The following is a 25,122-nucleotide window of genomic DNA, read 5'->3' as shown; positions in this document are numbered from 1 at the left end:
ATTGACCCAATCTCACCTCGTACATCATTCCTGCCATCCCAGGTATCAGTCTGGTGAATCTTCGCTGCACTCCCTCCATGGCAAGAACATCCTTCCTCAGATAAGGCGACCAAAACTGCACACAATACTCAGGGTGTGTTCTCACTAAGGCCCTGTACAACTGCAGCAAGACATCCTTGCTCCTGTACTCGAACCCTCTCGCTATGAAGGCCAACATACCATTTGCCTTCTTAACCGCCTGCTGCACCTGCATGCTTACCTTCAGCGACTAGTGCACAAGGACACCGAGGTCTCGTTGCACTTCCCCTTTTCCCAATCTATTGCTGTTCAGATAATAATCTGCCTTCTTGTTTTTGGCACCGAAGTGGATAACCTCGCATTTATCCACATTATACAGCATTTGCCCAATCACCCAACCTGTCCAAATCATACTGGAGTTTCTCTGCATCCTCCTCACAGCGCACACGCCCACCCAGCTTTGTGGCGTCTGCAAACTTGGAGATATTACATCTAGTTCCCTTGTCTAGATCATTTATATATAGTGAATAGCTGGGGTCCTAGGACCGATCCCTGCGGTACCCCACCAGTCACTGCCTGCCACTCGGAAAAAGACCCGTTTATTCCAACTCTTTGCTTCCTGTTTGCCAACCAGTTCTCTATCCAAGTCAATACCTTGCCCCCAATCCCATGTGCTTTAGCTAATCTCTTACGCAGGACCTGATCGAAAGCCTTCTGAAAGTCCAAATACACCACATCCACTGGTTCTCCCTTATCCATTCTACCAGTTACATCCTCAAAAAATTCCAGTAGTAGAAAGAAGTGGGGTTGCGAGGGGGAAAGGGAATATAGAGAGAGAGTGATAAGGAAATGATCAGAGATTGCCTTATCAGTGATAGTGAAGGTGGGGTAGCGAGGCCACGTGAGACGACAACATCGAGGGGGCTGCGTTTAGGAGAGTTTATATGGAGGGAGAGAACTCAGGAGAGAGAACAAGAGCAGCTGAAGTCCGCGAGGATGAGAAGTCGTCCGGTGCAGAAGGAGGAAAGCAAAGATGATATGAGAAAATTGGTGTGATACTTGGAGGGAGGGAGGGGGAGGGAGGGAGGGGGGGAGGGAGGGGGAGGGAGGGGAGGGATTCATACAGCGGTAAAGGAGGTGAAACAGTTTCCATTGGTGGGGGGGACTCCAGACCAAGGGGCCACAACCTTAAAATTAGAGCTAGGCTCTTAAGGGGGCGAAATCAGGAAGCACTCCACACAAAAGGTCGTTAAAATCTGGAACGCCCTCCCCTAAAAAGCACCTGGAGCCTTTTCCACCATTCCATGAGATAACAAGCTGATATGTATCTTAACTCCATATCCCTTCGTACCCTTCGCTAGCAGAAAACGATCGCTCAGATTTAAAATTAATTGGAGCTAACATCTGCTGCTTTTTGTGGGAGAGTGCTCCACACTTGTACAGACTGAAGTTGTTGAAGTGTTTCCCAACTTCTCTCCTGAATGGCCTGGCTCTGATGTTAAGGTCATGCCCCCTTGTCCTCGACTCCCCCACCAGTGGAAAAGTTTCTCTAACTATTCCCGCAATTCCTTTCAAAATCCTAAATCACCTCAATCTTCTATATTCCAGGGTATTAAGGGATATGAAACGAGAGAGGTGGGGGGGGGGGGGGGGGGGGAGAAGAGAGAGAGGGGGAGAGATGCATTTCTATAGCGCCTTTCACAACCTCAGGTTGTCCCAAAACGCTTTACAGCCAATGAAGTACTTTTTCAAGTGTAGTCACTGTTGTAATGTAGGAAACGCAGCAGTTTGCGCACAGCAAGCTCCCACAGACAGCAATGTGATAATGACCAGATCATCTGTTTTAGTGATTGAGGGATAAATATTGGCCCAGGACACTGGGGATAACTCCACTGCTCCTCTTCAAAATAGTGGCCGTGGGATCTTTTACGTCCACCTGAGAGAGCAGACGGGGCCTCGGTTGAACGTCACATCCAAAAGACATTAGGGTCCAGATCAGCCATGATCTGGCTGAATGGCAGAACAGGCACGAAGGGTTGATTAGCCCCCTCCTATTCCTATGTTCCAGCCAGCAGCTGAGAGTTTGACACTCCTCTCTGCTTCGCTGGCTGCAGAAACTGAAGGTGTTCAGGAAACTGGTGATTGCACCGGTGTCTTTTTTGTTGATGCATGACAGGGTGCAGAAATAACCAATCTGAAAAGATGCAAACTGGGCATGTCGAGGAGACCGCATCGTGAGCAGCGAATACAGTATACTAGATTGCGAGAAGTACAAATAAATCGCTGTTTCACATGGAAGGGGTGTTTGGGGCCCTGGACAGTGGGAAGGGGGGGGGGGGGGGGGGGGGGGGGGAGGTATAGGGGCAGGTGTTACATCTCCTCCGCTTGCACGGGAAGGTGCCAGGCGAAGGGGAAGGGCTGTTTGGGGTGATAGAGGAGTGGACTAGGGTGTCTCGGAGGGAGCGGTCCCTGCGGAATGCTGAAAGATCCTCTACATTGGGGAGACCAAACGCAGATTGGGTGACCGCTTTGCGGAACACCTCCGTTCAGTCCGTAAGGGTGACCGAGCTTCCGGTCACCTGTCATTTTAATTCAACGCTCCATTCCCACTCTGACCTCACCGTCCTTGGCCTCTTGTACTGTTCCACGGAAGCTCAACGTAAACTCGAGGAACAGCACCTCATCTTCCGATTAGGCACTCTGCAGCCTTCCAGACTCAATATCGAGTTCAACAATTTCAGATCATAACCTCGGCCCCTATTTCATTTTTTCTTGTAATTTTTCCACTCCTTCCCCCCCCCCCCCACCTTTCCTTTTGTTTCGCTCTCACACCTGGCAGCTATCCCTTGCCCTGCCAGTACACTTTACACCCAATCTCAGCCTATTACCATCTCGTCTAGCTTCTAACACCTTTTATTGTCTCTTTTTTACTTCTTTTGTTTCTTTTATCCGATCGCAGCCCTGCCTCCGATCTATCTTTTCTTTCCAGTTTTGAAGAAGGGTTCGACCCGAAACGTCAACTCAAATTTCTGTCCACGGATGTTGCCTGACCTGCCGAGTTTTCCCAGCATTTTGTTGTTATTTCGGATTTCCAACATCCGCATTATTTTGCTATCGCTATAGTTTCCAGCCTTTTGTCTACTTCCCTTTTTAAATAAGGGCGTTACATTAGCAGTTTTCCAATCTGCTGGGACCTTTCCTGAATCCAGGGAGTTTTGGAAAATTACCACTGATGCATCCACAATCCCTACCGCTACTTCTCACAAGACCCTAGGATGTAAGCCATCAGGTTCATCCGCCTTTAGTCCCATTATCTTACCGAGTACTGACTCCTTAGTGATTTTAATCGTGTTTAGCTCCTCCCCCCCTATAGCCCCGTTTGTCCAGTGTTGGGATATTTTTTGTGTCCTCTACTGTAAAGGTTGCCACAAAATATTTGTTCAGCGTTTTTGCCATCTCCATGTTCTCCACCACTAATTTCCCGGTCTCGTCCTCTAAGGGACCAACATTCACTTTAGCCACCCTTTTTCTTTTTATACAACTAGAAACTCTTGCTATCTGTTTTTATATTTTTTGCTAGTTTACTTTCATAATCTATCTTCCCTTTCTTAATTAATCTTTTAGTTATTCTTTGCTGGCTTTTAAATGCTTCCCAATCTTCTATCCTCCCACTAGATTTGGCTACGTTATATGCCCTTGTTTTCAGTCGGATACTATCCTTTATTACTTTACTTAGCCATGGATAGCGGTCTTTTCTTTTACGCCCCTTTTTCCTCAGTGGAATATATTTTTCTTCAAAGTTCTGAAATATCTCCTTGAATGTACACCACTGCTCTTGTACCGTCTTACACTTTAATCTGTTTTCCCAGTCCACTTTAGTCAATTCTACTCTCATACCTTCATAGTCTCCTTTATTTAAGCTTAGTACGCTGGTTTGAGATCCAACTCTCTCACCCTCCAACTGATTTTGGAATTCAACCATGTTATGGTCACTCATTCCAAGGGGATCCTTTACTAGGACATTTTTTATTAATCCTGTCTCATTACACAGGACCAGATCTAAGATTGCCTGGCCCCTGGTTGGTTCAGCAACATACTGCTCAAGGAACCCGCCCCTAACACACTCTATAAACTCTTCCTCAAGGCTGCCATGCCCAATTTGATTTGTCCAGTCAATATGAAAGTTAAAATCCCCCATGATTATAGCTGTTCCCTTATTACAAGCCCCAACTATTTCCTAATTTATACTCCGACCAACAGAGTTGCAACTGTTAGGAGGCCTATAGACTGTGCCCACTAGTGACTTTTTCCCCTTATTATTCCTTATCTCCACCCAAACTGTTTCACTATCCTGGTCCTTTGACCCAATATCATTTCTCACGATTGCAGTGATTCCATCCTTTATTAACATAGCCACCCCACCTCCCTTTCCTTCCTGTCTGTCCTTCCTAATTGTCAAATACCCCTGGATGTTTAGTTCCCAGTCATGGTCACCTTGCAGCCATGTTTCTGTAATGGCCACCAGATCATACCCGTGTGTAGTTATTTGTACCGTCAACTCGTCTATTTTGTTACAAATGCTGCGTGCATTCAGATAAAGAACTTTTAACTATGTTTTGTGACAATTTATTCCTGCTTTTACCCCCTTTTCCTTTATCCATTCTGTCCCTGCCTGACACGCTCTAGTTTTTAATTCCCCCACTGCTACCTTGCTCCATTGCCTTCTCCGCTGACATTTTTATTTTTTGCTCTCTTGAAACCTCCCCCCAACTAATTAGTTTAAAGCCCTCTCTACAGCCCTAGTTATTCGATTCACCAGGATTCTTGTCCCAGCACTGGCCAAGTGAAGTCCGTCCCAACGGAACACAAAAGATTATTGCTTAAGATAAAAAATCACGGGATTGGGGGTAATATTCTGGCATGGATAGACGATTGGCTATCTAACAGAAGGCAGAGAGTTGGGATAAATGGTTCATTCTCAGACTGGCAATCAGTAACTAGTGGTGTTCCGCAGGGGTCAGTGCTGGGTCCCCAACTCTTTACAATCTATATTAACGATTTGGAGGAGGGGACCGAGTGTAACATATCAAAGTTTGCAGATGATACTAAGATGGGAGGGAAAGTAGTGAGTGAGGAGGACATAAAAAACCTGCAAGGGGACATAGACAGGCTAAGTAAGTGGGCAGAGATTTGGCAGATGGAATACAATACTGGAAAGTGTGAGGTTATGCACTTTGGCAGGAAAAATCGTAGAGCAAGTTATTATCTTAATGGCAAGAAACTGGAAAGTACTGAAGTACAAAGGGATCTGAGGGTCCTGGTGCATGAAACTCAAAAGGTTAGTATGCAGGTTCAGCAAGTGATTAAGAAGGCCAATGGAATGTTGGCTTTCATTGCTAGGGGGATAGAATATAAAAATAGGGAGGTATTGCTTCAGTTGTACAAGGTATTGGTGAGACCGCACCTGGAATACTGCATACAGTTTTGGTGTCCATACTTAAGAAAAGACATACTTGCTCTCGAGTCAGTACAAAGAAGGTTCACTCGGTTAATCCCAGGGATGAGGGGATGGACATATGAGGAGAGGTTGAGTAGATTGGGACTCTATTCATTGGAGTTCAGAAGAATGAGAAGCGATCTTATTGAAACATAAGATTGTGAAGGGGTTGGATCGGGTGGATGCGGGGAAGACGTTCCCGATGATGGGTGAAACTAGAACTAGGGGGCATAGTCTTAGAATAAGGGGCTGCTCTTTCAAAACTGAGATGAGGAGGAACTACTTCACTCAGAGGGTGGTAGGTCCATGGAATATGCTGCCCCAAAAAGCTGTAGAAGCTACATCATTACATAAATTTAAAACAGAAATAGACAGTTTCCTAGAAGTAAAGGGAATTAAGGGTTACGGGGGAACAGGCAGGAATTTGGACACGAGTCTAGGTTCGGATCGGTCATGGCCCTGTGGGTAGCGGAGCGGGCCCAGGGGCCGTGTAGCCTGATCCTGCTCCTATTTCGTGTGTCTAATTCTGTTAGATTCAGGAGATGGTTCTGTGATAGTGGATTGGCGGTTAGGATCAGGTCAGCCATGATCTTATTGAATGGCGGAGCAGGCTCGAGGGGCCGATTGGCCTACTCCTGCTCCTATTTCTTATGTTATGTTCTTATAACAGCTCTCTCTTGTCCCAATACTGGTGCCAGTGTCCTAAGAAGCAAAACCCATTTCTCCCACACCAGTCTTTGAGCCACGCATTTAACGCTGATTTTATTTACCCTAGCCAAATTTGCTCGTGGCTCAGGTAGTAATCAAGAGATTATTACGCTAGTGGTTCTGTTTTTTAATTTGGCCCCTAGCTGCTCAAACTCCCTCAGCAGAGCCTCTTTCCTTGTCCTATCTATGTCGTTGGTACAGACATGGACCACGACAACTGGATCCTCCCCCTCCCACTCCAAGTTTCTCTCCAGCCCAGAGGAGATGTCCTTAACCCTGGCACCGGGCAGGCAACACAGCCTTCGGGACTCTCGCTCTCGGCTGCAAAGAACCCTATCTATCCCCCTAATGATACTATCCCCTACCACTACAACATTTCTTTTTACTCCCCCCACTTGAATGGCCCCTTGTTCCACGGTGCTGTGGCCAGGTTGCTCATCCTCCCTGCAGTCCCTGCTCCTGTCCTCACAGGGAGTAAGAGCCTCGAACCTGTTGGACAAGAGCAAGGGCTGCGGCTCCTCCAACACTACCTCCTGGATCCCCGTACCTGCCTCACTCATAGTCACACCCTCCTGTCCCTGACCACGGACTACATCTGAATTAGTTAATCTAATTGGTGTGACTACTTCCTGGAACAGAGTCCAGGTAACTCTCCCCCTCCCTGATGTGACGCAGTGTTTGAAGCTCGGACTCCAGCTCATCAACACGGAGCTGGAGTTCCTCGAGCAGCCAACACTTACTGCAAATGTGATCACCGTGAGCATCAATGGTGTCCACCAGCTCCCACATATTGCAGCAGTAACATCACCTGCTCTGCCATTCTATTTAATTAATTTTTATTATTTTTAAGTGATATATTTAAGGGCCCTGGTTTACAAACTGTCCCGCTACACCACAGAGACCTTAAAAACTATAACCCACACAAAGTTTAAGTTTAAAAAAAGAGAAATACTCCCAACCAATCACTTACCTGCTTTGTGGTGACGTCACACCTCGATTACTTTTTACTTCTCTCCCTCTGAGATTGGTAAACCTACCCGCGCCTCAGGCTTACCTTTTATAGGTCGCTGCCGCTCGAATTCCCGCCGCCGCTCTGAGGCCTCCCCACGCTCGGGCTTACCTTTTATACTGCCGCTGCTCGAGTTCCCGCCGCTGCCGCTCTGAGGCCTACCCACGCTCGGGCTTACCTTTTTATACTGCCGCTGCTCGAGTTCCCGCCGCTGCCGCACTGAGGCCTACCCACGCTCGGGCTTACCTTTTTATACTGCCGCTGCTCGAGTTCCCGCCGCTGCTGCATTGAGGCCTACCCACGCTCGGGCTTACCTTTTTATACTGCCGCTGCTCGAGTTCCCGCCGCTGCCGCATTGAGCATATCCAGTGAAGTATCCACCTGCAAGAATGTGGAACTCGCTGCCACAGGGAGTGGTTGAGGCAAATTAGTACAGATGCATTTAAAGGGGAAGTTAGATAAGTACATGAGGGAGAAAGGAATTGAAGTATGTGTTGATGGGGTGAGATGAAAGTAGGTTGGGAGGAAGCTCGTGTGGAGCATAAACACCGGCACGGACCAGTTGGGCCGAATGGTCAGTTTCTGTACTGTACAATTTTACCTAATTCTATGCAGTATGGATTGGTGACGTATGCAGGTAGGATAACCAATGAGAAACAGACAAACCATGTGAAATAAGGAACCACAGGCACATTAAAAATATCACTGCAGTGATATATAAATGCTCGTGAATGTCCCCTGGTGCTGCTCATAAATCATTCAATGTACTACAAGGACAGGAATGTTACACCATGTGATGCATAATGCATTATCCTGCTGCTAAGAAGCTTAAAAGTTCCAAGAACCACCTTTAAGACAACAAGTCTAATTGCTAGTTAACTAAACTCATTGAGTTCTTCACCAGCACCTCCCAAACCTACGACCTCTACCACCCAGGTGGTCAAGGGCAGCAGGTGCATGGGAACACCACCACCTCCAAGTTGCCCTCCAACTCTCACACCAGCCTGACTTGGAAGCATATTGGCCGTTCCTTCATCGTCGCTGGGTCAAAATCCTGGAACTCCCTCCCTAACAGCACTGTGGGAGTACCTTCACCACACGGACTGCAGCGGTTCAAGGCGGCAGCTCACCACCACCTTCTCAAGGGCAATTAGGGATGGGCAATAAATGCCGGCCTTGCCAGTGACGCCCACATCCCATGAACAAATAAAAATAGTTCCTCGTTCAATTGGGCCAAAATCCTCGCTTTGATTTCTTTTTGAAGTTTGATTGACAAGATCAATCAAGAGGCTGCAGACATTCAGACTCTGGTGTTTTCTGTTCCAAGAGATTCCTGGTACATTGCAAGGAGAGAGGAAACGCAGGAGGGAAAAATGGAGAGTGAGGAATGGAGGGGGAAAAAGATGAAGGGAGGGGGTGGGGGCAGGAGGAGGCTTTGATTCCCTTCCCCAATTCCTGCAGGCAGAATAATAAATATGTATAAAGAGGCTTCCCAATAGCCAGAAGACAAATTAATATGTAAAGCCCTCATCTCCACACCCTGGTCTGAGGGAGTGATCGGCAGAATGGAGCAGGTAGGCGATTGGCGGCACAGGGGTGGGTAGGTCAACTGGCTGCATCAGGACTCAGTGCAAAGAGCAATAGATTGGGAGAAGGGGAAGTGCAAAGAGACCTGGGTGTCCTTGTGCACCAGTCGCTGAAGGTAAGCATGCAGGTGCAGCAGGCGGTTAAGGTGGCAAATGGTATGTTGGCCTTCGTAGCGAGAGGGTTCGAGTACAGGAACAGGGATGTCTTGCTGCAGTTGTGCAGGGCCTTGGTGAGACCACACCTTGAGTATTGTGTGCAGTTTTGGTCGCCTTATCTGAGGAAGGATGTTCTTGCCGTGGAGGGAGTGTAGCGAAGATTCACCAGGCTGATACCTGGGATGGCAGGAATGACGTATGAGGAGAGATTGTGTCGATTGGGCTTATACTCACTGAAGTTTAGAAGATTGAGAGAGGATCTCATTGAAACCTATAACATTCGGTCAGGCCTGGACAGACTAGATGCAGGAAGGATGTTTCCGATGGCCGGGGAGTCCAGAACCAGGGGTCACAGTCGAAGGATAAGGGGTAAGCCATTTAGGACTGAGATGAGGAGGAATTTCTTCACCCAGAGAGTGGTGAACCTGTGGAATTCTCTGCCACACAAGGCAGTTGAGGCCAATTCATTAAATATATTCAAGAAGGAGTTGGATATATTTCTTAAGGCTAAAGGGATCAAGGGATATGGGGAGAAAGCAGGGACAGGGTACTGAATTTGGATGATCAGCCAGGATCTCACTGAATGGCAGAGCAGGCTCGAGGGGCTGAATGGCCTACTCCTGCTCCTATCTTGTGTGTTTGGGAGACAGACAGAGAGAGAGAGACAGACACAGAGAGAGAGAGAGAGAGAGAGAGAGTCAGACAGAGAGAGAGAGAGACAGACAGACAGACAGAGAGAGAGAGACAGACAGAGAGACGCAGAGAGAGACCGAGCCTTTGGGGATGTTCACAACTCTCCTGGGCCAATCGTTTGCGCTTGAGGGCTTATGAAAACAGAAGGACACACCACGAGGGAGGTAGTGGAATGCCATTTACAATTAAAAAAATGTTTGAAAGCGGCATCAATTTCCACTGGAAGGGTTACTCAAATAACCATTTCAAATCAGGTTTCAGGATATACAAAAACCTGATGCCTACATAGATTCCAGAGTTCACTTTCCTTCCTTGTTGCTGTTATACAGTTAAGCTATTACTTGAAAAGCAGTCTGAAACCGTGAACAGTTGGCCAAACGAAACACCAGCAGAATAGAAGGTGGGGGGGAAAAGAGAAAGACAAAAAAAAAAACAACTCGTTAAATCAGGACCTTGGGCGTTTGCTGTTTTCCACAGGCTTCAAAAACTTGCTCAGGGAAAAAGCGAGATCAAGCTACAGTCGAGAAGAAAGCCACAAAACATACCAGAAGAAATCAGACTTCCATATTCAGTCACCTCTCTGTTAAAGCCAACCATAAAACTTAAAAAAAACACAAACAGTTTGCGCAGTCTTACTAATGTTCCCTCTATCGCGCAGTAATGGCGAAAGATATTGCGCAGGCTGCTCGCTGGCTTTCACATTGCAAATACCACTATGCGTGCAGTTAGCAGATTAATCATGGAGGTGTAATTATGGGATGCAGGGAGGGCCACGGCCAAAATGCGTGCTGCGTTGAATTTAGAGCACAAACAGGCCATCTGGCCCAACTGGTCCAGGCGCAGAAGTTTAAAGGGACCGAGCATAACAAAGCGCAGCTCACAGGGAACATTCGGTCTTAAGTTAAATATACTCCCAGGTCAGAGTTATTTAATATACTCCCAGGTCAGAGTTATTTAATATACTCCCAGGTCAGAGTTATTTAATATACTCCCAGGTCAGAGTTATTTAATATACTCCCAGGTCAGAGTTATTTAATATACTCCCAGGTCAGAGTTATTTAATATACTCCCAGGTCAGAGTTATTTAATATACTCCCAGGTCAGAGTTATTTAATATACTCCCAGGTCAGAGTTATTTAATATACTCCCAGGTCAGAGTTATTTAATATACTCCCAGGTCAGAGTTATTTAATATACTCCCAGGTCAGAGTTATTTAATATACTCCCAGGTCAGAGTTATTTAATTTACTGATACCCGCCCTGCTGTATGCCTCAGAGACATGGACCATGTACAGCAGACACCTCAAAGCACTGGAGAGGTACCACCAACGCTGCCTGCGCAAGATCCTGCAGGTCCATTGGCAGGATCAGCGCACCAACGTCTGTGTTCTCGCTCAGGCCAACATCCCCAGCATCGAAGCTTTGACCACGCTCGATCAGCTCCAATGGACGGGTCACATTGTCCGCATGCCCGATACGAGACTCCCAAAACAAGCGCTCTACTCGGAGCTCCGACACGACAAGAGAGCCCCAGGTGGGCAGAGAAAACGCTTCAAGGACACCCTCAAAGCCTCCTTGAAAAAGTGCAACATCCCCACCGACACCTGGTAATCCCTGGTCCAAGACCGCACAAAGTGGAGGAGAAGCATCCGGGAAGGCGCCGAACACCTCGAGTCTCTTCGCCGGGAGCAAGCGGAAGCCAAGCGCAGGTAGCGCAAGCACCCCACCCACCCGCCCCTTCAACCACCGTCTGCCCCACCTGTGACAAAGACTGTAGGTCCCGTATTGGACTCATCAGTCACCTGAGAACTCATTTTTAATGGGGAAGCAAGTCATCCTCGGCTCCGAGGGACTGCCTAAGAAGAGAAGACTCCCAGGTCAACGTTAGTGTTTTTTTTAATTAAAAATTTGACCGGAAATGGAATCAAATTCAGTTTTGAGTCAAATTTAAAATGCCTCGTTTTTACATAACCTGAAGTTCCTGGCAATTTAAAAAGGTGAGAGACAAACCAACCGAGCAACTCTTTTTCATTGAGTGGTTAACGAAACAAAAACTGCAACAGAATTAAATGATTAAAAGCAATCGTGCATTAAAAAGGGGCAGGATTTTATTAAAAAATTACCTGGGCAGAATTCAGTTGGAATTAACTCCAGTTACAGGGGCCACTATCCACGTTCTAACTATGCATTCACTCCAGGCTTAAAAAGGCAGCTGGGAGATTCCACAGTCACACCCATAGGCTTAGTATGAGAGGAAGCGGAAAAAAGTACAATAATAGCCCATTCTACGTATTATCGGGGCCTTTACCATAGGCTAAAGGGCCTTCCACTGCAGCCCTTACAGCTGCACTAACCCAAGAACGCGCAAAAACAATTCTATATTCATCGTCCTGTTAATCAAAACCGTCGGAGAATAGATATTTATATGCACTGTGTATAAAGAGTGCAGTTCATAAAAAGCGTATAGAGGCACTGGAGAGGTGCAAAAAGGATTTACTAGAATGCCAGAACTGAGGGGTTATACTTATCAGGAAAGATTGAACAGGCTGGGGCTCTTTTCTCTAGAATTGAGAAGGCTGAGGGGAGACCTGATCGAGGTCTTCAAGATTATGAAAGGGTTTGATAGGGTTGATGTAGAGAAGATGTTTCAACTCACGGGCAAGAGCAGAACTAGGGGCCGTAAATACAAGACAGTCATTAATAGATCCAACAGGGAATTCAGGAGAAACATTCTTTACCCAGAGCATGGTGAGAACATGGAACTCGCTACCACAGGGAGTGGTTGAGGCGAATAGCAGAGACATTGAAGGGGAAGTTAGACAAGCATGAGGGATAAAGGAATAGAAGGATATGCTGATAGGGTGAGAGGAAGAGGGATGAAAAGTATCCCCAACATGCCACTTGGAGAAGTCCAGACTACCAGAGAAATCACATCCGCTGTAACGTACGTTTACCAACAATATCAGTGCACTTGTCCTGCAAGGTCAGAATTGGAAGAGTGCAACGTTCTTCGAGGGTTGCAGCAGGTTACAGAGATAGGGAGGGGCGAGGCCATGGAGGGATTTAAAAACAAGGATGAGAATTTTAAAATTGAGGTGTTGCTGGACCAGGAGCCAAGCGAGCACAGGGGTGATGGGTGAGCGAGACTTGGTGCGAGTTCGGATGCGGGCAGCAGAGTTTTGGATGAGCTGAAGTTTACAGGGGGTGCAAGGAGAGAGGCCGGGCAGGAGAACGTTGGAATAGTCGAGTCTGGAGGTAACAAAGGCATGCGGCAGAACACCCCATCACATTTCCATTGAAGTCAGTTCTATAATGGGCGTCCGGTCAGATACTGCCCGTTTCTGTGCTCCAGAAGTTGAATTTTACCCGCTATACCTTTAAAAAATTGAGCTGTGTGTGCTGGGGCTCTGACACCTACCTATTTCTAAAGTTTTTTTCTGCAGGGATACAGAGGAGAGGAATGCTTCGTCTTTACAGGACCGGATTATAGCGCCCACCAACTCGGAGTTTGTTGCAAGGATGCGTGCATTCTCTTCGTTGATGTTTACCCCGGCCATCGAGGCCACATCATTGATGTCATCCTCATCCCTGGAGAATTAAAACAGCTATTTAACAGCGTCAGGAGAAGGCCATTATTTACCATGCACATAGAAGAAAGCAGAACGACTTCAAGCTCAACAGTTGGTCCCATTTGTGACGCAAAACACAGAATTAGGTAGAATATACAACACAGAAACAGGCCATTCGGCCCAACTATTCTGTGCTGGCATTAATGCTCCACACGAGCCTCCTCCCATTCCATCTCCCTCATCTCAGCCTTTCAGCATATCTTCCTATTCCCTTTTCTCTCATGTACTAGTTTCCTTTTGAATGCAGCTATGCTATTCCCCTCAACCACTTCCTGTGGTAGCACGTTCCACACTCTAACCACTCTCCGAGCAAAGGAATTGCTCATTTCCCTATTGGATTAATGAGCAATTATCTTGTATTTATGGCCCCTAGTTTTGGATTCTCCCACAAGTAAAAACATTCTCCTCACGTCTATCCTATCCAACCCACACATAATTTAAAAAATCTATCAGGCCAAATCTGTACTTTGGGGTGGCTTAAAAGAAAAGACTTGCATTTATATAGCTCTTTTCATGATCTCAGGACGTCCCAAAGCACTTTACAGCCAATTTGCGCACAGCAAGGTCCCACAAACAGCAATGTGATGATGATCAGATCATCTGTTTCAGTGATACTGGTTGAGGGCTACATATTGGCCAAGACACCTGCTCTTGAAAACAGTGCCTTGGGATCTTTTACGTCCACCTGAGGGGGCAGACAGGGTCTCAGTTTAACGTCTCATCCGAAAGACGGCAACTCCAACAGCAGCGCAGTGTCAGCCTAGATTTTTGTGCTCAAGTCTCTGGAGTGGGACTTGAACCCACAACCTTCTGACTCCGAGGCGAAGGTGCTGCCCACTGAGCCACAGCTGACATCTAGTTGCATTACACCATCTAATGTACACAATACTTAGACAGACAGGCAAGCGTGGTCTGCTAAGATAACACTTCTTTCCCCAGCACCCAACCAGAGGTTGACTGGTACGGCAATAAAGATAACCTCCACCTATTAAACATTTTGGACACTAACTGAACAACACTACAGCTGTAGACAGACTTGCTTCAGAAAGTGGCGGAACAGGCTTGAGGGCTGAATGGCCTACCCTTGTTCCAATGGTCCACATACCAGGACAACCCCAAAACTGAGTCAGTGGCCCTGGGAATATGACTTTGCCCAACTCCCCTGTTCTTATACAGATCTCACTTGTGAGTAATAGAATCATAGAAGCAGAAATATACAGCACAGACGACCATTCGGCCCATGCCGGCCAAAAAAAGAGCTAGCCAGCCTAATCCCACTTTCCAGCTCTTGGTCCGTAGCCCTGTCGGTTACGGCACTTCAAGTGTATATCCAAGTACTTTTTAAATGTGATGATGATTTCTGCCTCTACCACCCTTTCAGGCAGTGAGTTCCAGACCCTCACCAACCTCGGTGAAAAAAAGTTTCTCTTCAACTTCCCTCTAATCCTTCTACCAATTACTTCAAATTTATGCCCCGTGTTTATTGACCTCTCTGCTAAGGGAAATAGGTCCTTCCTATCCACTCTATTTAGGCCCCTCATCATTTTATACACCTCAATTAAGTCTCCCCTCAGCCTCCTCTCTTCCAAAGAAAACAACCCCAGCCTATCCAATCTTTCCTCATAGCTGGAATGCTCCAGTCCTGGCAACATCCTCGTAAATCTTAGTGAACACCATGGAGATCTATTAGTTTATTCTATGGCCAGCGTCACCGCATGTGTTGGTGCTCAATGTGCTGTAGTATGGAACCGGTTAGGTCATAAATCAAGTTATAATCCGAGACAGTCCATCTGCGGAGTTCCCCTTTACATGTTGTTAAAATGGAAATCAGCAAATCATTGAGATGTAAATGTTTCAGACTTTTCAGCAATGCCATATTTTTACCTCGAAAGTAAATCAAGAACAGAAGGCTACAAAGCCTTTCAGAAACGTAGAATGATACAGCACAGGAGGAGGCCGTTCGGCCCGTCGTGCCTGTGCCGGCTCTTTGAAAGAGCTCTCCAATTAGTCCCACTCCCCCCCTGCCCTTTCCCCAGGGCCCTGCAAATTTTTCCTTTAAGTATTTATCCAAATTCCCTTTTGAAAGTTACCATCGAATCTGCTTCCACCACCCTTTCAGGCAGCGCATTCCCGATCACAACAACGCGCCGAGCGAAAACAATTCTCATCTTCCCCCTTCAGCTTTCGAAACAAACCTTTAGAATCTGTTCTCGAAAGATGCCCAAGCGGCCCCCTACTGTTCCACTCATGCAGTGTTGTAGAAAAGGGAAGACTACATTTTATCAGCATCCCTGTATACTGTGGCACCCCTCAGTGGTTTAATACAGTACCTCAGCAGCAGCAATTGCTGCACATTCCCTTTGCAAAACACTTCAACACAACCATATCTGCAGAGGAGTTGGGGGGTGGGGGAAAAGAGAAAAAAAATCCAGTTTACAGTGGAGGCTGGGTTATTGACTATATTCAAGCTGGAGATACAGATATTTGAGCTGCAGGGGAGTCAAGGGTTATGGGGAGCGGGCAGGAAAGTGGAGTTGAGGTCAAAGATCAGATCAGCCATGATCTTATTGAATGGCGGAGCAGGCTCGAGGGGCCGAATGGCCTATTCCTGCTCCTATTTCTTATGTTCTTATGTGCTCTGTAGCCCAAAACGTGCATTAGCCTCAAATGATGCAGAACTGGTGACTGGTTTTCATGAGGACTGTAGGAAGTTGGGTCATTTGTTACTCCTTTTAATGAGTGGAATTTGAAGTGTAACTCAGATGCAGGAGTTACATTTTTCCATTACAGTAGAAATATACACAGAATTACATCACATTTTATAGCACAGGAGCAGGCCATTTCGATATTGTTTCCTGGTATGACAGGGTTGTCCGATGGAGGAGAGATTGAGCCGACACTTTCTGGAGTTTAGAAGAATGAGAGGTGATCTCATTGAAACGTAGAAGATTTTGAGGGGGCTGACAAGGTAGATGCTGAGAGGATGTTTCCCCTGGCTGGAGAGGCTAGAACTAGGGGTCACAGTCTCAGGATAAGGGGTCGGCCAGTTTCACTCAGTGGGGTGAATCTTTGGAATTCTCTGCCTCAAAAGGGCTGTGGATGCGGAGTCATTGAGTATGTTCAAGGCTGAGAGAGATTGATTTTTGGACTCTAGGGAAATCAAGGGATACGGGGATTGGGCAGGAAAGTGGAGTTGAGTTCGAAGATCAGCCATGATCTTATTGAAAGGCTTGACAGGCCATATAACCTACTCCTGCTCCTAGTTCTTAGATACTTATGTAGGCCATTCAGCCCAACTGGTCCGTGCCGGTGTTTATGCTCCACACGAGCCTCTTCCCACCCCTCTTCATCTCACCCCATCAACAGATCATCCTATTCCTTTCTCCCTCATGCACAGGAAGCTTTGGTTTATCCGGAGGTTGTATGGCCGGAAACCTCGCTCTAACGGCAGAAATCAGCCGCTGTTTTGGTTACGTTTTTTTTCTTCTCCTAGCATTCTTTTAACAGGCAGGCTCTGGAAAGCGTCTTTGTAGCTTAGCAACAGCTTCAGAGACGCTTCCAAGGTACGGACCGAGTGTTTACAAGCTGTTGCTGAGAAACACAGTGTTTGTTGTCAAATACGGAGAACGTTAACTTTGCATGTCCGACAGTTTTGATATATCGGCAACACGCCGGTCCCGGATATCAGAACTTCTCCCGTACTTATTTAGCTTCCCGTTAAATGCAACCATGTGAGCACCCTCAACCACCCCATGTGGTAGCGAGTTCAACATTCTTACATTTGGAATCTACACTTGTAATTTGAGGTGTACAATGAAAGAATTATCACAAACAGCTGGTAGTACAAGGGCCTACAAGGCTGAAGTGTCAGCCGTGGCTCAGTAGGCAGCACCCTCTCAGAAGGTTGTGGGTTCAAAATCCCACTCCAGAGACTCGAGTGCAAAAATCTAGACTGAATGCAGTGCAGTACTGAGGGAGCACTGCACTGTCAGAGGTGCCGTCTTTCGGATGAGATGTTAAACCGAGGCTCCGTCTGCACTCTCCCTCAGGTGGATTTGAAAGATCCCATGGCACTATTTCGAAGAGCAGGGAAGTTCTCCCAGGTGTCCTGGCCACTATTTATCCCTCAATCAACATCACCAAAACAGATTATCTGGTCATAACGTTATTTGTGGGAGCTTGCTGTGCGCAAATTGGCTGCCGAGATTCCCACATTACAACAGTGACTCCACTTCAAAAGTACTTCATTGGCTGTGAAGCGCTTTGGATGACCAGAGTTCACGAAAGGCGCTGTAGAAATGCAAGTCTTTTAGTCTCGCTACATCCCAAAACTAGTTCCCTACAAGTTCTAATGACACCAAACCAATATTCCGGGAGATGCCAAGTTTGCATCCAAACAGTAGTGTCTGTTATGGTGTAGTAATCCTGAAGCCCAAAACCTCACCACCACCAATTATTATGGAGTGGATTACAAAGATAAAACACAATCAAGGGATTCAGAGTAAATCAACCAGACATTAGGCTATTCCACCCCTGATGCTGTGCATAACATTATCAAACATGCAGGTGGAGCAAGCAGTTAGGAAGGCAAATGGTATGTTGGCCTTCATTGCAAGAGGATTTGAGTACAGGAGCAAGGATGTCTTACTACAGTTATACAGGGCCTTGGTGAGACCACACCTGGAGTACCGTGGGCAGTTTTGGTCTCCTTGCCAAAGAAAGGATATACTTGCCATAGAGGGAGTGCAGCGAAGGTTCACCAGACTGATTCCTGGGATGGCAGGACTGTCGTATGAGGAGAGATTGGGTCGACTAGGCCTGTATTCACTAGAGTTTAGAAGAATGAGAGGGGATTTCACTGAAACGTATAAAATTCTGACAGAGCTAGACAGACGGGATGCAGGGAGGATGTTTCCCCTGGCTGGGGGTGTCGAGAACGAGGGGTCACAGTCTCAGGATACGAGGTAGGACATTTAGGACTGAGCTAGGGAGAAATTTCTTCACTCAGAGGGTGGTGAACCTGTGGAATTCTCTACCACAGAAGGCTGTGGAGGCCCAGTCACTGAATATATTTAAGAAGGAGATAGATAGATTTTTAGACAAAAGGCATCAAGGGGTATGGGGAGAGAGCGGGAACATGGTATTGAGATAGAGGATCAGCCATGATCATATTGAATGGTGGAGCAGGCTCAAAGGGCCTATTCCTGCTCCTATTTTTCTATGCTTCTATGCTTCAGTTATTGCAAGAACATAACAGGAGTAGGAATAGGCCATTTAGCCCCTCTAGCCTGCTCCGCCATTCAATAAGATCATGGCTGATCTTCTACCTCATCTCCACTTTCCTGCACTATCCCCATATCCCTTGATTCCAAAAAGCTATCGATCTCTGTCTTGAATATACTCAACGACTGAGCCTCCACAGCCCTCTGGGGTAGAGAATTCCAAAGATTCACCACCCTCTGAGTGAAGAAATTTCTCCTCATCTCAGTCCTAAATGGCTGACCCCTTATTCTGAGACTGTGACCCCTGGTTCTAGACTCCCCAGCCACGGGGAAACATCCTCCCTGCATCTACCCTGTCAAGTCCTGTAAGAATTTTGTATGTTTCAATGAGATCACTTCTCATTCTTCTAAACTCGAGAATGTAAGCCTAGTCGACTCTCTCTCTCCTCATAGGACAATCCCCCCATCCCAGGAATCAGTCTGGTGAACCTTCGTTGCACTCCCTCTAAGGCAAGTATATCCTTCCTTAGGTAAGGAGACCAAAACTGTCCACAATACTCCAGGTGTGGTCTCACCAGAGCCCTATATAATTGCAGTAAGACTTCTTTACTCTTATACTCAAATCCTCTTGTAATAAAGGCCAACATACCATTTGCTTTCCTAATTGCTTCCTGTACCTGCATGTTAACTTTCAGTGATTCGTGTACGAGGACACCCAGGTCCCTCTGAACACCAACATTTCCCAATCTCTCACCATTTAAAAAATACTCTGCTTTTCTATTTTTCCTACCTAAGTGGATAACTTCACATTTCTCCACATTATATTCCATTTGCCATATTCTTGCCCACTCACAGCCTGTCTATATCCTCTTGAAGCCTCCTTGCATCCTCCTCACAACTTACATTCCCACCTAGCTTTGTATCATCAGCAAACTTGGATATATTACATTTGGTCCCCTCATCCAAATCATTGATGTAGATTGTGAATAGCTGAGGCCCAAGCACTGATCCTTGTGGTACCCCACTAGTTACAGCCTGCCAACCCGAAAATGACCCGTTTATTCCTACTCTCTGTTTTCTGTCCGTTAAAAGATATATGAAAGGGTGGTTGTTGTTGTCGACTCTGCCCAGTCCTATTATTTTCTAAATGCCCTGTTACCATGTCCTTAACAATAGATTCTGGCATTTTTCCTATTACTGCTGATGTCAGACTAACTGGTCTGTAGTTCCCTGTTTTGTCTCTCCCTCCTTTCTTAAACAGCGGTGTTACATTTGCCATGTTGTGCTGCTCGGCACAATCTACTGATTTTGTCACGGTTTATTCCTCCCTCAGTTATTTGCCACCAATATAGAATCGTACAGCACAGTTGGTGGTAATTCGGCCCATCGTGCCTATGCCGGCTCTTTGAAAGAGATATCCAGTTAGTCGCACGCACCCTGCACTTTCTCCATAGCCCTGCAATTTTTTTTTTTTATTTTTTTTTTTTAAAAACCCTTTCTAGTCTTTATCCAACTTCCTTTTGAAAGTCACGACTAAATTTGCTTCCACCGCCCTTTCAGGCAGCGCATTCCAGATCATAACTTGCTGTGTAAAAGAAAAAAAAATTCTACATTTTCCCTCTTTTTTTTGTTGCCATTATCTGAAGTCTGTCCGACCCTGGTTACCGACCCTCCTGCCAGTGGAAACAGTTTCTCCTTATTTACTCAATCAAAACCCCTCAATTTTGAACGCCTCTATTAAATCTTCCCTCAAGGAGAACAATCCCAGCTTCTCCAGTCTTTCCACATAAATGAAATCCCTCATCCCTGGTACTATTCCAATAAATCTCCCCTTCACCCTCTCCCAAGGCCTTGACATCTTTCCTAAAACGTGGTGCCCAGAAGTGGATACAGGAAACTCTCGATTTACTGGCACCTCAATAACCGGAAATCTCTGTGATGCACTATCAACAACACCAAAGACTACAAGTTGAACTTATACGAAGTAGGCTTTTATTGACTAAGAACTGGAGCATGCCTCTGCTAGTGGATCCATCCTAAGAGCTCCCGGGGGAAGGGTGGTGAGTCACCTTTATACCCGGGCTTAGGGGTGGAGCCAGGGGCGGAGACATGCCCGGACCTGTACAGAGTTAGCAGTGGTTTACCACACTCTGTTAACCGGCAAAATTCAGGAGTAGGTTCAGTTAAGTTTTACTTCATATTAGTGGCCGTTCCTGGATCTGTGGCCGCGTAACCGGGGTTCCTGCACCTGTTGCTATGCAACAGGGACGCCTGGATCTGTGGCCGGGGTTCCTGCACCACAGGGACACCTGGATCTGTGGTCGTGTATGGGGCTCTCGTACCTTTTACTATACCTCTCTGTAATCCGGACTTCGATAAACCGGCACCACGCCGGTCCAGTCAGTGCCAGATAAAAGAGTTTCCTGTAATATACTCCACCTCGGGCCTAACCAGTGATTTGGAAAAGGTTGAGCAGGACATCCTTGCTTTTGTACGCTATGCCTCTATTTATAAAGCCCAGGGTGCTTTTTAACAGCCAAATATCTTGATATTTCTAGTATGGAAAGCATGCTGCACACTTACAACTCATTAGGAGAGTCTGGAATGGTGGTGTGATGAACTGATAGCAAATTACCAACACTATTACGCATACAGCCAACATAACTGCAGTCAATAGACATCATTTCTGGAGAACCGTTGGATCTAGAGTTTTGTGACACTGTACAACTGCAATGCACGAGTTCAGAAATAAAACATGCCTCTCTAACTGGCATTCTAGCTATGTTTAATGATGATAAAAATGACCACGCAACTTAAAAATTCTCCCGTCAAATATTCCCTGTTCAGTTAGCTCAAGAGCTTTGAAAAATGCTTTAAATTGTGATGTCACAGTCGGGTCACTCCATTACTCCAGCACTCAAATTAAAAAGGACTTTTCTATAGCGCCTTTCACGTCCTCAGGAAGTTCCAAAGCGCTTTACAGCCAATGAAGTACTTTTTGAAGTGCAGTCACTATTGTAATGTAGGAAACGCGGCAGCTAGTTTGCGCACAGCAAGCTCCCACAAACAGCAATGTGATAATGACCAGATCATCTGTTTTAGTGATGTTGATTGAGGGATAAATATTGGCCAGGACACCGGGGAGAACTCTTCGAAAGAGTGGCCGTGGGATCTTTGACGTCCATTTGTGTGAGTCGACAGGGCTCTCGGTTTAATGTCACATTCGAAAGACGGCACCTCTGACAGTGCAGTGCTCCCTCAGCACTGCACCGGGAGTGTCAGCTTAGATTTTTGTGCCCAAGAATGGGACTTGAACACATAACCTTCTGTTTGACTCAGACTGCTACCCACTGAGCCACGGTTGACACTAAATAAAACTATGACAGTACAACATTTAGTGAATCAGAACAATGGCTTTCAAACGTATCACAAAATTGTTTGCAGGACCACTGTCGTCTTTGACCAGCGTTTGACAATTCTCTCTCCCGCCTCCCAAGATAGGAGAGTCAAGAGAGTTGTTTAGTGTTTCTTTGACAAAACTGTTCAGATAAAACGAGCGGAGGCAATTTAGTTCTCATTAAAAAGGGATTTTCAGCCATCAATTTATAGTCAAAACACCATCAGAACCACCTCCAGACATTTTTGTGCGTTAAAGGCACTATATAGTTACGGGGATAGACTAGAGAAGCTGGGGTTGTTCTCCATGAAGCAGAGAAGGCCAAGAGGAGATCCGGATAGGTGTTTAAAATCATGAGGGATTAAGGTAGTGTAAATAAAGAGAAACACTTTCCAATGGCTGAAGGGTCGATAACCAGAGGGCACAGATTTAAGGTGATTGGCAAAAGAACCGGAGGGAAAACTTTTTTACACAATGAGTGGTTAGGATTTGGAACGCATTGCCTGATGGGGCAGTGGACAGAGAGTCAATAGTAGCCTTCAAAAGGGAATTGGATAAATACTGGAAGGAGAATGAATTGCAGGGATATGGGGAGAGCGGGACTAACTGGATTGCTCTTCGAAAGAGCCGGCGCAGATTCGATGGGCCGAATGGCCTCCTCCTGTGCTGCACTATTCTGCGATTCTATATAAATGTAAATTACTGATGAACAGGTGAACCAGTTTATTCTACAAAGCCCTGCAATCGGTGTAAAGACTCACTGGCGGCTGGTTTGAGTATGTTAAACAAAGCATTAAATAGGCGCCTAAGGAAGTTCTGTGTCCTGGCCTGTTAAGTTAAATTTCTTAAAAAGGGTAATTATTGTTCAGGGTCCTTTTTGTATTTGCAATTACATTTTGCTCCATGCATTAATTTGGCTTTGGTACCACTTTTCCTTCTTTTCTTAGTCAGAAATCTCCATTATTCTATAGTTGCTGCTGCCATTCAAATTCCACCTTACAAAGCAAGATGCAATTCCTTTCGGGGTTTACCACAGCACTGCACGATGTGGATGAAAATTTATTCCAAATACCTCCATCCCTCCATTCTCCTCCTCCAGCCTCACAACCTTCCGCGATCTCTGCGCTCCTCCAATTCTGGCCTCTTGAGCATCCCCAATTTCCATCGCTCCACCATTGGCGGCCGTGCCTTCAGCTGCCTGGGCCCCGAGCTCTGGAATTCCCTCCCTAAATCTCTCCGCCTCGCTCTCCTCCTTTAAGACGCTCCTTAAAGCCGACCTCTTTGACCAAGCTTTTGGGTCACCTCTCCTTATATCTCCTTCTGTGTGGCTCGGCGATTTTATTGATATGGCTCTTGTTAGACACCTTGGGATGTTTTGCCAAATTAAAAGCATTCTCTAAATACAAGTTGTTCTCGTTGAGGAAGACATGTTCATGAGTGACAGCAAACGCAGGTGCTATAAACAGAGGAATTTTTTGTCCACACCCATCAGGAACAGAGTTCTTAAGACTAGTACGATAGCAAAATACTGCGGCTGCTTGAAATCCGAAATAACAACAGAAAATGCTGGAAAAATTCAGCAGGCCAGGCAACATCCGTGGAGAGAGAAACAGAGTTAACGTTTCAGGTCGAAACCCTTAGTCAGGACTGAAAAAACACAGGAAATGAAACAGATTAAAAGGCCAGTTTGGGGGCCGGGAAATGGGGATGAAAGAACAAAAAAGTGAAGAGACATTAAGGGGTATTCAAAACCAGACGAGATGGTGCAGATACCTGACCAAACACAAGAAGGGAAACTGAAAGCAATTAAAATGAACAAGGTTGAAAAGCCAAACGGAGATCCTGTCGAAGAGAAGAGCAGAACTTCAAGGTTCTTAAGACTGTTCAAGTAAACTGGTCTTCATCGCCTCTGCCTCAAGAGGCCTGTCAAGAATTGCACCTTCTGCTGCAGGATAATCTGGAATGGACACGGCTCTTCCTAGAGAGCTGTCGTTCACCACAGCATTAAGCTTCTGTATGGAACCCGAGCCATCCAAGCCACCACATGTACTGTTGCATCTACCACAGCCAGTCTGCAGCACACACATGTATCAAGTTAAAACAGTATGTTTGCAAGAGGCAAAGCTTTAATCAATTTCCTTGTATATATAAAAAAAATAGAGGCACCAACTGGACCACACGCACAGCTTCCACGAGGCCGTGTTACATCGGAACAGGAGGAGGCCATACAGCCCCTCAAGCTTGGGCCGCCATTCAGTTAGATGATGGCTGATCTCTTGCTCAACTACATTTACCCACCTTGGGTCCATGTCCCTGAATACCTTTACTGAACAAAAATCTTGTCAATCTCAGTTTTGAAATTTTCAATCGACTTCCCAACCTCAACAGTTGTCAGGGGGAGAGAGTTCCAGATTTGTGTGAAGTCGTGCTTCCTGACATCACCCCTGAACAGCCTAGCTCCAATTTTAAGGTTATACCCCCTTGATCTGGACTCCCTCACCAGATAAATGATTTCTCTCTATCTAGATAGAGTTCTCTGCAGCCGAGAGACAGAGTCCCGAAGGCTGTGTTGCCTACCCGGTGCCAGGGTTAAGGACATCTCCTCTGGGCTGGAAAGAAACTTGCAGTGGGAGGGAGTGGATCCAGTTGTCGTGGTCCATGTTGGTACAAACGACGTAGATAGGTCTAGGAAGCCGGTTCTGTTAAAGGAGTATGAGCAGCTAGGGGTCAAATTAAAAAACAGAACCTCAAGGGTAATAATCTCTGGATTATTACCTGAGCCACGAGCGAATTTGGCTAGGACAAATAAAATTAGAGTTAAATGCGTGGCTCAAAGACTGGTGTGGGAGAAATGGGTTTTGCTTCCTGGGACACTGGCACCAGTACTGGGGCAGGAGGGAGCTGTTCCGTTGGGACGGGCTTCACTTGGCCAGTGCTGGGACGAGAGTCCTGGCGGATCATATAACTTGGGCTGCAGAGAGGGCTTTAAACTAACTAGTGGGGGGGAGGTTCCGAGAGAGCAAATAATAAAAATGACAACAAAGGTGGTCATAGACTTAGGTAGCAGTGGGGAAATTAAAAACCAGAGCGTGTCAGGAAGGAGCAGAAGGTATGGAGTAAAAGGTAAAGTAATAAAAAGGGCAAAAGCAGGAACTAAGTGTCACAAAACATCTTTGAAAGTTCTCTATTTTGTTATGAATGCTACGT

The 25,122-nt window shown here is 46.2% G+C and overlaps 1 protein-coding gene across 1 annotated transcript in view; it reads right to left on the bottom strand.

Annotated features, from left to right (window-relative positions):
- LOC147114518 (transcription initiation factor TFIID subunit 4-like) overlaps window positions 1–25,122 on the bottom strand; it is a 160,785-nt gene that overhangs the window by 83,048 nt on the left and 52,615 nt on the right. The window contains exon 10 of the mRNA XM_085992249.1: window positions 13,086–13,255. Coding sequence (XP_085848375.1) covers window positions 13,086–13,255 — 170 coding nt within the window. The remainder of the gene's footprint in view (window positions 1–13,085; window positions 13,256–25,122) is intronic.

This window comes from Somniosus microcephalus, chromosome 7 (assembly GCF_052327205.1).
Source record: "Somniosus microcephalus isolate GS21.2 chromosome 7, FLI_Smic_1.0, whole genome shotgun sequence".
Taxonomy (NCBI): domain Eukaryota; kingdom Metazoa; phylum Chordata; class Chondrichthyes; order Squaliformes; family Somniosidae; genus Somniosus; species Somniosus microcephalus.
Note: the sequence above shows the minus strand (reverse complement) of the source record. Positions and strands in the feature narration are given on the sequence as shown.